The sequence below is a fragment of the Asterias amurensis genome, chromosome 1, assembly GCF_032118995.1.
Source record: "Asterias amurensis chromosome 1, ASM3211899v1".
Lineage (NCBI taxonomy): Eukaryota > Metazoa > Echinodermata > Asteroidea > Forcipulatida > Asteriidae > Asterias > Asterias amurensis.
Window position 1 is genome coordinate 28,803,753 of NC_092648.1, and position 15,917 is coordinate 28,819,669.

Consider the following 15,917-nt stretch of genomic DNA (forward strand, 5'->3'; position numbering starts at 1 on the left):
CCATCGGATTAACAATGTAAGTGTATAGTTGTGCATCAACCGCAGTTTCACCTCAACCTAAGTACCAATTGTCTGCAAAGGGAAAAGGGTCATCCAGTTCACACACATGTTGAAACAAAATTGTGCTGTCTCAGAGGTAACCCCCCTAGGGAGACAAGCAATAAAGCCTGCAGGATACCACCAAAATAACATTTTCATTGTATACAAACGTACACCTCCCTACATACATATAACATGATGTACATACACAACCATGCTACAACCAAATTGAGGTTTGTTTTCTTTCAGAAAATATTTATGACTTGGTTTTTGCAATCTATGCTAGAACCAAGCCCTTTTTCGACAGGCTTCAGCAGACAATTTCAGCTCTCAAATAACTCATGACCTTCCAGGCATCAGGCCACTGTTTCCTGGTAACAACTATAGAGCTACAAACCTACTACATAACCAATGGAGGAGGGGGGATCAGAGTCGAACCATTATTATAGACCCATCAGCAGCTTAAAATGGCATAGTCGAATTATTGATGATCTTAACTCCTTGTCCGTGTACAGCCTACTAAACTGGATACATACAATCAAATCATTCCTATACTTTCAAAATACTATACTAATCATTTCCCTGCATGGCATGGGCAAAAGAAATTTAAAAAATTAAAAAATTATGTCAATCTATAGAGAGCCACCTGGGGAACAGTGACTTTTTTCATTGAAGTCAGCATAAACGTTTATTCTATAAGTTGCTTCGCAGCAACTTACACAGACCATACATAGTGTACAAGTGTACACATATAAATTCCTTAAAAAATGAATCATGTATACATGTACATGCAGAAGATTATCATTCAGGCCTGATGCACTGTACACAGCTGCCTTTCCACTAGTCTGATGTATTTAATTTTCCCAGGCCAGCTCTCTTCGATTCTTTGAGGTCAAGGGAAGAATCTACACATCGTCAAGACAGTTTCCTTCCTCTGCATTGTATGTTATTTTATACAAATAAGTGATGTACATGTACAGGTACCTATTTTACACACTCATGTCAATCTCTCACGCTTGACTGAGCTGAAATAAAAAAACAAGGACTGCAAAACTATAAATTTATACTGGGCATGACTCAGCTTAGTGAAACAAATAATAATACTAACACATAAGTTAGAAGAATAAGAACAACAACAACGTAAGTTTTACAATCGATTGTTTTGAAAATGTACCTGCACCAAACCATTGACTGGCACTGCAAGACTATAAAAAACCTGGGAGTGTATCTTATAGGCATTGTATGCTTACTATTAACTGCAAAATAAGCGGAAGTTTATTTATTTAATAGACAAACAACAATATGCAGGTACATCATGCTATCCTACTCATCACGACAACTTCAAAGCAAGAGCGCCTTACCCTGGATGGCCCCTGCCAACAAAGAATTATGTCCCAAGATTTAAAATTAAAAAAACAAAACAAAGGGCAATGTAAAAAAATACTTTCAGGAAAGTCGTGAGCGCTTAGAGACTTTCTTTTGGAGGTGTTAGGCGCTATAGAAATGCGGTTGTTATTATTATTATTATTATTAAATCAAAATTTCAGTTTGAAAATAATTCAAAATTATGCGAAAAACAGTTCATACTGCCGATAGTGAAACCAAGGATGCCACGCAACTGAACTCTCTGTAGCTGCAAGCCTTAAACCTGTAAACAAGAGTGCTTGCTTTGTGAGTCACAAATACAGGGGTTAACCCAGGTATCCTATTCAACGATAAGTTTTCTTGATTACCTACAATGGAACTTTGTACACACAATAGATTGCACTTACTGGAATACTGTGTACATTTTACAAAGTGCACTCAGATCCACAACATTTTAAAGTTATTTATTGTGACATTGTCACATTCGTAGACATTTATTTAACCCAGTACATCAAAAAAAATTGAGTTTGACAATTCCATTCCTCTTCAAATAAATAAAATTTTAAAAACATTAAATTTTACCCGAATCATTTTCAAATATAACTCACCTTAATCCGTACCATTCTGGCTGCTCGGACACCATGCCCATGACTAAGGAACCTCTTAAAACACTGCTTCTATAGAAAGAAAATTCAGAATAAATACATAATCAATCAAACTGTCGTAAGAATTAAACACTATGAGTTTCTACAAATTAGCTCTAGGTTAATCTAGGCTGGAAAAGCTGTGTTGTTGGTTTTAAAGCAATTATTTGTTTGTTGAAAATTTTTTTAACAACAATAAAGTGATGGGCTTGAAGATTTACACATTGTAAACATGTTCAAAAATATTTAATTCTTAATTACTAATAGGCCTAAATATACATAAATGTTATGTTCCACGCTTTTAAAATTTCAATATTTTAGTTTATATTTCAAATTTGTATTAGAATAATCCTTTGTCTTTTTATTTGCCACATGTTTTAACCCCCCCCCCCCAAAAAAAAAGCCCAAAAAAAACCCAAAAACAAATAAAAATAGAGTTTAAACAGGCAAACATTTTTTTACTATATTACAGATCTTTCATTAAGAATACTGGTTGTTATTTGTTGTACACCTTGATAAAGCCTTGAAGTTTCTTGAAGGGACATAGTTAGTTTCTGCTTGTGAAGGGACTAATGAGGTACATGTAATTAACAAATTTCAGTCAGATCTTAACAAATGGGAGAATAAAGGGAAAACAACAACCAATAATCTAAGGAGAGAAAATTGGGTCCTTAAAAAGCTGGGAGGAAAGGAAATAAGCAAAATAAAAGAACAGGTTTTACACAATACACAATATTAAATTGAATTAGGATGAAAATTGAAAAGAACAAAATTAATGAAATTGCATTTATGCTGCAATCAATAGATTAATACATGGCCTTGACACAAATCTGTTGCAACCTAGTGTTGCAATGAATTGTACATTTACATTAGTGGTAATCTCTTTGAAGCACAGTCGCAGAGACATTGTGCTCAGTGTGCATCCAACGGCAAGAAGAGAAATTGAAAAAGTCTGATAGATGAAAGACGTTCATACATTATTGACACTGATGCATGTTCGGACATGCCCAGCCACCGAACAGATATCCAATGCAATTCAGTCCTCAAGTGTCAATGGGAAAAAAACCTTAATGGCCACCAGCAGTTCCTATGCTGAGCTGATATTTATAACCAGAACAGGTGAAAACAATGACAAAATATCATGACACAAATGAAACCTGCTTTCCTGCAAAAACAATTTGTTTTGCACTCTACTGCTTCCATTGACATTACAGTTTATTCATGTAAATTGAATACTTCTTTTTGTCATTGTTCTCTAAAATAAATTTTGCTTGCATTTTAATCCCCTAAAAATGTGCAGGTACGATTACTTATAATACAAGTAGGCCTTGAACTACAATCGAGGCACATGCGGGACATCCTGTACATTACAGAATTATGTATCTGCTGCCCATAAAAAAACATCACAGGTTACTCATGTAAATTTAAATACTTCTATTTTTCTGTACAGGAACAGTACAATGAAGATTTGTTAAATAAATTTTGCTTAAATTTTTTTTAATCCCTTGAAATGTGCAGGTACATGATGTATACATGCATTAGCTTCCTAATCTATGGTAGCCTACAGTTTGTATGAACATGCACACGCGTACAAGTAGACCTTGATTGAACAGTAGGAAAGGCATTGCAATTGAGGCAAATCTCTTCCTGCACATGTGCCAGAAATCTGCATTGGTGCACCTATATTAATACATCTGTGGATGGAAATCCCTGTGTACTGTACATGTAGCCTATGTGCTTATACTTAGCCAGGTGTCTCAACCCTAATTTACAGTTGAGAGAATTTCTGAACATTTAGGCCTATCATTACATGTCACTCCCCTTTCTGTCATCTCAAACATCTGTGATATTGATAATCAACAGAAATTCACTACTGACAAAAGACTCGATCACTGTGAGAACACAATTTTTGTTTGCCACATGTTTCCCACAAATTCTTTCATAAATAAGCAGATTTGTATGTACATTCATGCAATGATGAAGTGAACGTTTACAATGAACAGTTAATGCACACATCACATGGGCATACATAATGTAGGTCACATCAATGAACTGTAGTTTCAGTGCATGCCTGAGGCAGCAGGATGCAATTTGCGCATTTCAATCTTAAAAAATTGCAAACAGTTGGTTCATTTAATGGCCGACCTTTTTAAGAATGCACTACATAAGTCACTGTCCCTACTAACCTGTAAAACCTTTTCGTCAAAGTACCATGTCCATGTCATTTCATGTTATAGCCTTCATGTATACCACTGTAATTCCTTGAAAGTCTTTCTTTTTGTTCCTTTCTTTTTTTCAGTTGACAGACCTCCTCCCTTTTCTCTTTCCTTTCCATCCAACCCCATCCCTTCCCCCTTCCACTAAAAGAATTCCTCCTCTCTGGGATACGACTAGAACAAAATACCTTAGGCTTTGGGGGAAGCATTGTTCCATTGTTTCAAAGGCACCGTAGTACCCAACATGTGTTGGGTAAAAAAGACCAGTACCATGCACTCAGGATCGTCCTGACTGCACCTCCTGAAAATTGATGTACATTTAACATTATGAACCTCAACCCGAGAGTGCCTCACACTTTTCGTTAGGAAGGCAATCGTTTGAACAGTGGGGCAAAACTCTCACTTACGGGTGGATTCATATAATATTTGTGTCCCTGGTGTACACTAGCTAGCCTAACAAATGATGGCAATTGTAGGCAATCAAGGAAGATCCATACATTTAATTAAAATGTGCATGGATGCTACTAACTTGAAGATGGTTTTATTGCCAGCCCTTTAGGGGGAACAATACATGGCAATCTGTCATACCGTCCCTAGAGCAGCCTGCCATTTTACACATGGATGGACACGGACGAGCTGAGCGCTTGATTCCAAGGATATCAGGCACGTAATTATTCCAAGTGCACACACGCACGCAAACACAAAGCATTCAACTCAAACTAGCTGGCCTGCTGCCTCTGTAGTACCCTGGATCCAAAGGTAGTTGGTTAATAATTACGCCATCTACTTTTGTGTACAATACAAAGGAAGCCTTGTGTGCATTTTTCGTCAAGACAAAAATGTGCATTGGTGAGTGCATTAAATATTGCAAACCCATATCACCTTTAGCATACTTTGATTTTTTTTTTCTGTCTCAACTCAAATTGGGGACTTAATCAGATATTAACAAGACCAGAAAATCATAATCATATCATCACAGATAAATCCTTGCGGATAGTTCAACCCTATTTCAAATTGTAATATTACAACACTTGCCAGTGCTGCAAAAGGATTTTCAGTTACCCAAGGCAACCTACACATGTGTAGAATGTGTACACTTGGGTAATCTGATATTTCAAGATGGATGCCCAGCCAGGAATCTTGTTGTGGGGGTTGAAATTTAAACAAGTCTATGTTATAGCCTTTTTTTTAACAATCAGCAGTACCGATAAAATAATACCCTTCATATAATACAATCAAGTCTCTATGGGTAAAAAAGTAGGGGGATCTTATTTGGCATCTCTTTTCATAGATTATTCTTTTGGCAAACCTACATGAAAATTTGCTATCTAAAGGGTATACGTAAGTATACACATTACAGAGTTGCCAGAGCTGGGAAAATAGGACCAGTAAGTTTGTTCAGTCACTATAAAAACATCAGCACAAATTGACTCTATTAGCATTTATATCCAATGCTTGACTGTTATTCTTGGCAGCTATCCAACGAGATTTGGCAGAGTTCCAACTTCTAGTAACCCAATAATACAAGAGTGTGCTCATATCATGCAGGCTATTGTACAGTTTGTAAACCTGTACACAATCTGCTTGACAGTACGTGTTGAAGATTCCACCACTTGCACGCAATATTGCACAGCTGTGGTATACAATGTCACGCACACCTCCAAAGAACTTACATCACTTTCGATATACTGACAATTGATATACGATGCATTTTCCAGGAATTTCCCATATCATTTAAGCTTTGGTTGCACTTCACAAACTGAAACTTTTTTAATATTGGGACATCCCATGCATATCAATCAGTCATAACAAAATAATATGCTGAGAGTTTGTCTGCCAAACATCACATCCTGAATTTTGAACTTCTATTCCTCTCTGCCTACTTTTCGGAGTTTCAGGGATTCAATGAGATCAGGGAAACGGCAAAGTTTAAAAGTGAACCCCCTTATTTTGCAAGTATGTACCGGTATTCATTCTTGAACGTTTCAACAACAATTTCAAACTAATCCCTACTTTAATGTAGTGAGCCTTCCTTCCATTTCAAAACTTAGGAAAGCAATTGTGCATGACACTTCTGAAACCTTGAGAAGAAAAAAAAACGCCACTTATAAATTGCTGAAATACAACCCTGTAGTCGGCCATATTTTTTCGTACAAATACTGTAGGATACGTACCTGCTGCATTTTCTCAAAATCTAAACACCGACCATTCTGCACATGACTGTCATCCAGGTGATACGCATGCCTGTGTCGCTTCCGTGGCGATGCAAAGTCTCCGGCTGGGCCAACATTTGCCACGAAAAAGGTGGCGTTTCCTTCCGAATGCTTTCGCGTTAGTCTTTGTAAGTGCCTTGGCGGTGACGCACTAAATCTCAACGGTATCGGTTTGGCACAGAGTTCTTTAACTTCCTCATCACTTGAGCCTGAAACGTCCCCATTTCCACCTCGACTTATTTGTGACCACTTTCGTTTTTCTGGGGTTGGTTGTTTGTCTAACCCTGTGAGTTCCTCTTCCGAGCTGTGTCTGTCTCGGTCTGACGTTAAAATATTCTCTGTGGAGTTTACTATATCCTCCAGTGGTCTTAGTCTCACAGGGTGAGGTGTTATTAGGGCCGGACTAGAAATCGGATTGGAGGATCCATTGCACATTTTTCTTTCTGTTGACAAGAATTCACAAAAACAGTTTTTAAAATGCATGAAAGCTGTGATAAACACGTGTGCATTTTGGTTGGTACAATCCAAACAAGTGTTGACATACATGTACTGGTCGCTAAAACAATGTTGCCATAGAATCAATGTGCAAGCTCTCAACCTGTCCATAATGCACTTAAAACTCTCATAGACACACATTCTTTCTGGAGGCGAGAGAGGGAAACCACTGCTTAAATTTCAGTCAGTCATATCTTAAAAAGACTGTATTCAACACCTAACCAAAATCCCCCGTTAATCCTACAGCAATAAATAAACACAAAGAAAATTGTGTGATATACACACAAAAATGACCACATTCCATGTTTGAGCTGCTTTGCAAGTCTATTGGTTCTATCGCTATAGTATCATATCACTCAGAAATGGTTATCAAAACCTGTATCGATATCATCAACAAAAACATGCCATGAAAATGTATACTATGTTATATGAAAATAAGACTCTACATACGTGTGTGTATTGCACAAACAAAATGCATGTGTGTTTATGTGTTTAGAGGTTACAGAAACATACGTAGGTCGCAAAGGAGACAATAAATACTGTCTGTGGAACAGATACTGTGCAAGAATGGTGCAATAACATCCTTTGTACACAGTTTCTATCCTGCAGCTGGGCTGTGCAGTGAGTCATGGCAAAATTACAATGTTATAGGCTAGAAAATAATTTTGCAGAACACAGGAGGTCATTGATTCCAGGGCGACGTAGGCAGACTGCATTATGAACATTATCAGTCAAGGGCAATAAATTATTGTTCAGGTCTCCAAACCCAACAATTTATTTACAAATAGAAAAACACAATGTATACACTACAGTGAAAATATATGACTTCAGTCACTTTTGATTGCTGTTCAATGAAGTCTGAAATAAACTTAATTAAATGTAAAACTCACGCAAACTGTACATTCGATGTTCAAAATCATTATTACATTTGGTGAAACTCAATTAATGCTAATGCGACACCAACCTTCTAAAAACTGTTCCACCTCTTGGTTTTCTTCTTCCGAGTCTGTGTTGTAATCCGAGTCCTGTGCCTCAGTCTTGGTGTAAAAACACAAGCAAATACACAGATCTTTGTTCGTTTCAACGTATTTAAGTTAAAGGCAGTGGACACTATTGGTAATTGTCAAAACTAGCCTTCACAGTTCGTGTATCTCAACATATGCATAAAAGAACAAACCTGTGAAAATTTGAGCTCAATCGGTCATCAAAGTTGCGAGATAATAATGAAAGAAGAAAACACCCTTGTCACACAAAGTTGTGTGCGTTTAGATGGTTGATTTTGAGACCTCAAGTTCTAAACTTGAGGTCTCGAAATCAAATTCGTGGAAAATTACTTCTTTCTCCAAAACTATAGCACTTCAGAGGGAGCTGTTTCTCACAATGTTTTATACCACCAACCTCTACCCATTTCTTGTCACCAAGAAAGGTTTTATGCTAATAATTATTTTGAGTAATTACCAAAAGTGTCTACTGCCTATAAATAAACTTACATCATGACATGGTTGTTTATAAAAGTTAGAAAGCTATTGTTTTATTCATATTTTAGGAAAGAGTTGATGGGAAAGTAACTTCGTACCAAAGCCATGGAGTTTTAATCACAAAAACTACATTTTGGTCTTTTTCCAGGAAAGATGCTGGAATCGACTGCAACCTTTTCACTCATCATGAAGAAACAAGCGTAGTAAATTACTTCCTAAATATTAAATTGGACCATTTCATATTAATCATTTTGTTTTATGTATGAAGAAGTGGCAGTCTGTTCCATCATTGGGCATATTTCCCTTCGTCAAATAGTTAAAAAAAAACAGTCAAACCAGCAAAAAAAAAAAAAAAAAAACAGTTGTACTCATGAATTGTACATTTATTTTGGAAGTTTGCCAATTGAATTAATTTTTGTTCTTCTAAATATACAAACATTTTTAAAACACACAAAAATGGAAAAAATTTACTTAACTAAATACGTTGTATGGATTAACTAAATTTAGGCTCACAAAATGACAAGAAATTGAAAAAAAGTTGCTTACCTTTGGTTCATATGGTTGCACTTCATTTAGTGACTGTGCTCGAAGCTTTTGCGTCAGGAATCTCAACATGTCCGGTAACAAAGCGACCCAAAGTGTGGCAGGCAAAGATAAACACGCTGCAGTTTGACGTCCGAGGCGAGGTGAATGGTTCCTGTACATGAACGTCCCTTTAAATTCTGTAGATAAGGCTCTATTTACAGTGTACTGTCTTGATTGTGGTTACTCTACCATGTCAACCAAAGTGAAAAATAATGTGCCCTTACTAAACGCAGACGACTCTTCCAAAATATTTTACTGAGTCAACTTAAAAACCTTCTAAAGTGGGCATGTAGATTATATTCGTTTGAATATTCATGCCTTGAGTGAGAACAGACAAATTGGCACCAAACCGTAGTGTAATTCTTGTCTCCCACTAGTCGGCTCAGGAAGAAAAATTCCGACCAAAATACCCCCTTTTCATGACGAGAATGAAGTACGTTGTTATGCCTCCGTCGTCCAGCAGCCGCTACACAGTGCCAAATGCAATAGCCACTTTTACACCACATGCACCGTACACACACTAGCAATGCTTTACTACGCGTGGATTGAGTGTGTGGTGCATACGACCTAAACGTGGGGTCGATCAGCTGTAAGTTTAGTCAATAAAGTTAGGTCACTTACATCATCAACTATTGGTCAAAACATCCGTGACGCCATCCAATATCATTAATATTCATTATTAGGCATGGCGCGCACACACACGTCTTGTATGTATGGTAAAGCAAAGGATAGCTATATACGACAGAGATAGAGAAGCAGTCAGGCGAATCACATCCATAGCTCTATGATCACATCTCATCTAAAAGTAGTGTATGACCGACGTGCTGCACTCTGTCCGGTCAATTTCGGACAAAATTGTGGCACTCTGGGCTTTGGAACAAAAACTAAAACATTCGCAAAGGTAAACAAGTTATTACGGCTCAGGTTAATAGTAATGCATGGATGATTGATTATTATTCCGACCGCCAATTTACTGTATCTTTCTGAATGCTCCGACCTGTGTGATGAGTGTAATAATTGGTTGATAGAGATCTATGGTGCCGTTTCTCAGTTGTTTCTGCAGTTTTTACATGGTATATAACAACTGACATCATGAGCCATGAACAGTGTTGTCAGTATTATTGTTATGGTCAGGAAACACCATAAAATCTTAGTGTCATAAACCATTATTTCAAAATTATGTCAAAATATGTTTGTAACCAACGGCGATCTCTACAAAAAGGGGGAGGGGTCGGACTTGAAAACATACTAACAAACAAAATTGTGTAAAAAAATGCTTGTTTTGATTGCCGCACCCCCGAAATATAACATAAAGGGCCTAAACTGTACTGAACTTATCCCGGTTTTTTTTCTCTGGGCAGCAGCTGAGCTCTGCAAGAAGTGCCGTTCAAGTTGTTGAGATTCTGAGATAATTTACCATAGCAGGATGTTGTTCCAGCGATGAATTATTTCGGGAAGTCGACATCCTATACGTTCAGTGTGTCGATCCTCAACCCGAAATAATTTTTTCTCCGAGAGTCGACATTTATACTTTCACGATGTCGACATCTTAAGATGGAATACATCGGGTAGACGACATCTAAGTACTTTAGGACGTGTCATTCCCCGAGATAAGTTATTCGAGGATGTCGTCATCTTTATACGTTTATGATGTCATCATTCTGTATTAGTAGCCAGGGTCTCACTGACATGCAGGACGATGGCAGAGCTCCGGCCGCAAAACATGACTTTCACATTATGCCGTGGACAGTTGGACATTGCGCAATAGTCATGCAAAATGGATTAATAGGGATCCCGAAAATATGATCATTTATTTTTAAATTAATAACCAGTTATCATTGTCGGATATTTGTTGGTGCCCCCCCCCCCCGCCCCAACTCACTTGTATATTATTTTGCTTCAATAACAAATTGGAACTCCATGCATGCAAAAACGCACACCAACCAATACAAAGTGTGTCAATTTAGAAGTATATGCGCCCGCGGTAATGATGTGAAAAGCACAATCAGCATATTATTTTATTCGGAACTACTGTGTTGAGGCTTCGTGTAAAAACTTGACCATCTATAATATTAATACATGAAGCCGATTTCAGCCGGGGTCATTCAACCCTCGCCTCCTGTCAGAAATTAATCGTCTTACACAGGTAGGTGACAATTTATAGTTTGCATCATCAGACTCAATTATATTCTCCCCCAAATGTCACTCGGCCAGGTATGAAGATCTTGTTTCATCGTTTTCTCAATGGTCAATTCTTGTTTCGTCAAATCTTTTCTGGCAGGACGCATGCTGTTTGGACAGGAGGCGCCAAGTCTTCTCAATGGCAACAGGACGTGCTCTGTGCGGGGTTGGCGGCGCGCTGGACGGTTCGGATAATGTTGCAACACATGCTCACTTTACGGAAAAGACTATTTTATTCGATAGTGAATTGCAGTGGACGTAAACTGCCGGTCAGACGGCTGTTTGTTGACACTAAATCAACAACACTGGTTATTCAGATCCAATTTGCAGGGAGTTAAATTAACTGTTTGGCAAGAAAGAAAAAAAAGACAAAAAAAAATCATATTAAATTTAATGGATGGTATACCATTTAGGTTTTGGCAACATTCTTATGAGATGAAATTTAGAATTTGACACCGAAAGATACCATATAAATTAGTACTGTATGCCCGTGGATGAAATTTTAATTATCAATTTTATTTAGCTGATTCCAATTCCATCAATACATTCATTGGAATTAACCAATTGTACAATAACCCATCCTTTGGTGAGTCAGTCCTTAAAAAAATGTTTTTTTGTTTGTTTACAGGTAGCATTATTACATCTCTCACCATTATTGTTTGATAAATATTATTGTGACCATAGAAAAAATATATATATTATTTTAGTGACTTCATATTGGACACTATTGGTAATTATAATTGTCAAAGACCAGTCCACTTGGTGTATCTCAATATATGCATAAACAAAAACAAAAACAAGTGAAAATTTGAACGTCATCGAAGTTGCGAGATAATATTGGAAGAAAAAACACCCTTTTCACACGAAGAAGTTGTTTGCTTTCAGATGCTTGATTCCGGGACCTCAAAATCTACTTCCGAGGTCTCGAAATCAAATTCGTGGAAAACTATGTTACATCAGAGGGAGCCGTTTCTCACAATGTTGTATACTATCAACGGCTCTCCATTGCTTGTTACCACGTAAGATTTTACGCTAAAACATATTTTGAGTAATTACCAATAGTGTCCACTGCCTGTAAAGGGGGTCGCTTGTTGCTTGACAGTGTTCGTCGTGGTGTCATTGTGCTTTGAATCTCTGGATTTCTTTGGAGGTTTTTTTTTTTTTGAAGGGTAAGAAGAGGCATATAGTTTGTTAAAGTATGGGACCTCTGGAGGAGGACACCCTCTGGCCCATATTTGGTATAATATCCTCTCATCCCCATGCCAGGCCCTCTACTCTAAGAAAACCTCATAAGCCCTCCCCCCCCCTTCACTCTGTCACAAACAAAAGGATACCCGAACGAAACAGCCGTATGGTAATACTGTGATATCTCCTTTTAATTTTTTACGTTATAATAGACTCCTACGTGCTGCGAGCAATGACCGCGCACGGTCCTAATTGTTAAAGATCGTGTCAAAGCTGCGATCGACCCGAGGGATTTTTCCTCGATATTAAATGAATCCACAACTAATTTTTAAAGACAACACTGAATGAGTGGGGTAAAATTTAGGCGGGCTGGTTTTAGCCGTAATATCGTGATCAAATCCCCTCCCAACCGTGAGGACCTCTCACGATCCGGCTAATGTATTCAATTTCATATGGCCATATTTTTGGAAGGATTACGGACGAATGGTTAAAAACGGGAAATTCTTAACACTTGTAAGTTAACCCAACCCGTCTTTTTATGCGTTTTGAAAAACTGTGAAGAAACCGCAAAAGCCCTTCAGCCGGTACCACTTCAGTCACAGCATTGGGGGGGGGGAACAGACACCAGCCCTGAGAAATCTGAGACGATCCATGCATGAATCGTTTCCCAAATTCAAAAAATGTTGGGGCAATTCAGACGAATAAATTTCCTAAGCTGTACAACATTATCATAGTAACAAGTCAATTTCGGGGGGGGGGGGGTTAGTAACACAAACTATTATTACAGCCCGTAATTAGCATAAAACTTTACTTGGTGACGAGTAATGGGGAGAGGTTGATATTGTAAATTATTGTGAGAAACGGCTCCCTCTGAAGTGACATAGTTATCGAGAAACAAGTAATTTTCCACGAATTTGATTTCAGACCTTGCAAATTTATAGAATTTGAGGTCTCGAAATCAACCATCTAAAAGCACACAACTTCCTGTGACAATGGTGTTTTTTCTTTCATTATTATCTCACAACTTATACGACCAATTGAGCTCAAATTTTCACAGGTTTGTTATTTTATGCATATGTTGAGATACACCAAGTGAGAAGACTGGTCTTTGACAATTACAAATAGTGTCCAGTGCCTTGAAAGACAACACACTGTCTCAGTCAACACGCGTGTCTGATCCAAAGCCTTTAATTCGCACGGAATTACATCATGACTCCCATCATAAATATCATATATAGGCCTAAAGGTTTCTCAGCAAATTATGGTTTCGGCATTTTATAATTATTGACCAAAACAAAACAATGACAGATGAATGAAGATTTCATGGCACACCTCTTACGGTGACCATCAAGGACTGACTGATATGGAATGGACACTCATTCCAACGCCACTATTCATGCTAACAACACTGGGTACTGTATTGGTAAATGTTATCACAGAAACACACTTGGTAATGAGCAATGAAGAGCTGTTGATGGTAGAAAATATTTTGAGAAACAACCCCTATAAAGTAAAGTTATAGTTTTTCAGAAAGAAGTAAGTACGTCTTTTATTATGCATCTGAAAGCACACTGTGCAACAAGGCTTTTATGCATTTTCTTGCAACTTTGATGACCAACATATCAAATTTTCACAGGTTTGTAATTTTATGCATAATTAAATGGGGTACACCAAGTGAGAATACCGTGTCTTTTATAAAAACCAAGAGTGTCAAGTGCCTTTAATGTATGAAGCCATATACATCTATAGTGAATTCGTGACTGACTGCAAACCGGCCTTTGAGTTGTGTATATATCGTGATCGACTGCGGGTTCAGGTCGTGATCTTGTACCAGTTTCTCTCTTCCCCTTCACTCTCATTAGATGCAATCAGCAAAAGGTTCCTCTCGTTCTTAATGGCAAGGAATGGCATGCCGTTCAATAATAGGACTTTCAATATCTTTAGAGGAATAGACTCGAAAATTATGTTATTTTGCACAATTTCGCCTCTCATATAATGTTGAGGCGAAATTGCGCAAAACAACGGAATGGCCCAAGACATTGGGATCCCGGTGATGTCAAGCAATTGCTGGACATCTTGGCAATTCACTCACAGAAAACACACCAAACAAACACCAAAAACACCCCCAACAAAGAATCACCCATAAAACAGTACTGACCTTATCATACGTGACTTTTTCTTCCTCTGAAGTTTAACACTTTCTTCGGAGATGTGTGCTTTAGAGGCCCTGATTCGATGATGACGTATACAAAGTGGAGTTAATACGTCACGCTAATTACGAACAGGGAAGCGGACTATTGTACCCTGACAGCATTTTGACCCACAAAATTAGCTATCCAGGTTCATTGCGTTATAGGTAAGAGTCATCAAGGCTAAAAATGCATTTGAATTAAGATTCTTTTTGAAACCATGCCCCAGCTCCGGCTTTCAGGATCCGTCAGTTTTTTTCAAAGCAGTGAAAATGCACACATTCGGTAGAGAGCTTCACATCACAGGCGGACGGAATTACATAGTCCTGATCCAGAACCTAAGCAGAAACCGTGTTTAAAAGAGGGCCTGACACTCTACAATAAAACAGGTCAGAATTGACCCGATTCTAGGTCTCGGTGGGACCATACCCAGTTCTGGGTCACCAGAAATGGGTCACTCACGCAGAATCACAGTTGAAATCTCATAATTCCGGGTAACTGACCCAGAATTGTTTGTGTACCCGGGTAAAGTCTGACCTGGAACATTTTGTAGAGTTATGGTCAATGGTAATTTGAGGCAAATCACCCAGTTTGTCGAATGCGATATTTGAACATCATTTATAACAACAACAGATTGTTTTGTACGGTAAAGTTTTGGCGCCACATTAATACAAAACAAACTGTGTTGTACGCGATAAATTCGATTGTATATCGTGTACGTATTTATGATGACTTCTTGTGTACGTACACGATGTAAGAGAGAGTTTTTTTAATTTTTATTATTATTAATGTGGCAGCAAAACGCTTCCGTAATTTTCAACGGGGAAAAGGATGCTGCATCAGCACTGCTATGAAAAATTGCGTTTTGTCGACCATTATTTATATAAGTACATTTGTTTCAGTTGCGTTTGAAAAAGATATATCTGTTTAAAAATCCATTATAGTGATGGTCGTGTGCCGTAGCAAGCAGTGTAACAATCCCGTGCACTTTTTTCGATTTACTCGCTTTGGGGTTACCTTTTGAGCTCCCACTATATCGAATTATCGAAATACTTGCTGCCTGTGTGTCTACGATTGCTCAAAGTGCAAATCTAGCCGAGCGGCTGCACAGCGTTTTCACGTGTTCTGTCTTTTTGCTTGTCCTGTTGCCGCGCTGGTTATTTTCCTTCCTCCATCCATGGTTCGCCTTTCCTCTTGCCGTTATTCCCAGTGGGCAATCATGCTAACTAACACCTGTACCATGCAGGCCAAATCTCTGGCTTCGTCGAGGCAGACAATGCGGCGTCCGGAGGCATTACAGCCAGCATGTCCGTCCGTCACGCTCATC

General features: G+C 38.1%; 1 protein-coding gene across 1 annotated transcript in view; it reads right to left on the reverse strand.

Moving 5' to 3' along the window:
- The window catches only part of LOC139935844 (uncharacterized), a 48,171-nt gene extending 38,585 nt beyond the window's left edge, over window positions 1-9,586 (reverse strand). The window contains exons 1-4 of the mRNA XM_071930447.1: window positions 8,997-9,586; window positions 7,937-8,009; window positions 6,439-6,920; window positions 2,013-2,081 (exon numbers count right to left, since the gene is read on the reverse strand). Coding sequence (XP_071786548.1) covers window positions 2,013-2,081; window positions 6,439-6,920; window positions 7,937-8,009; window positions 8,997-9,155 — 783 coding nt within the window. The 5' untranslated portion in view covers window positions 9,156-9,586. The remainder of the gene's footprint in view (window positions 1-2,012; window positions 2,082-6,438; window positions 6,921-7,936; window positions 8,010-8,996) is intronic.
- Between the last annotated feature and the right edge of the window lie 6,331 nt (window positions 9,587-15,917).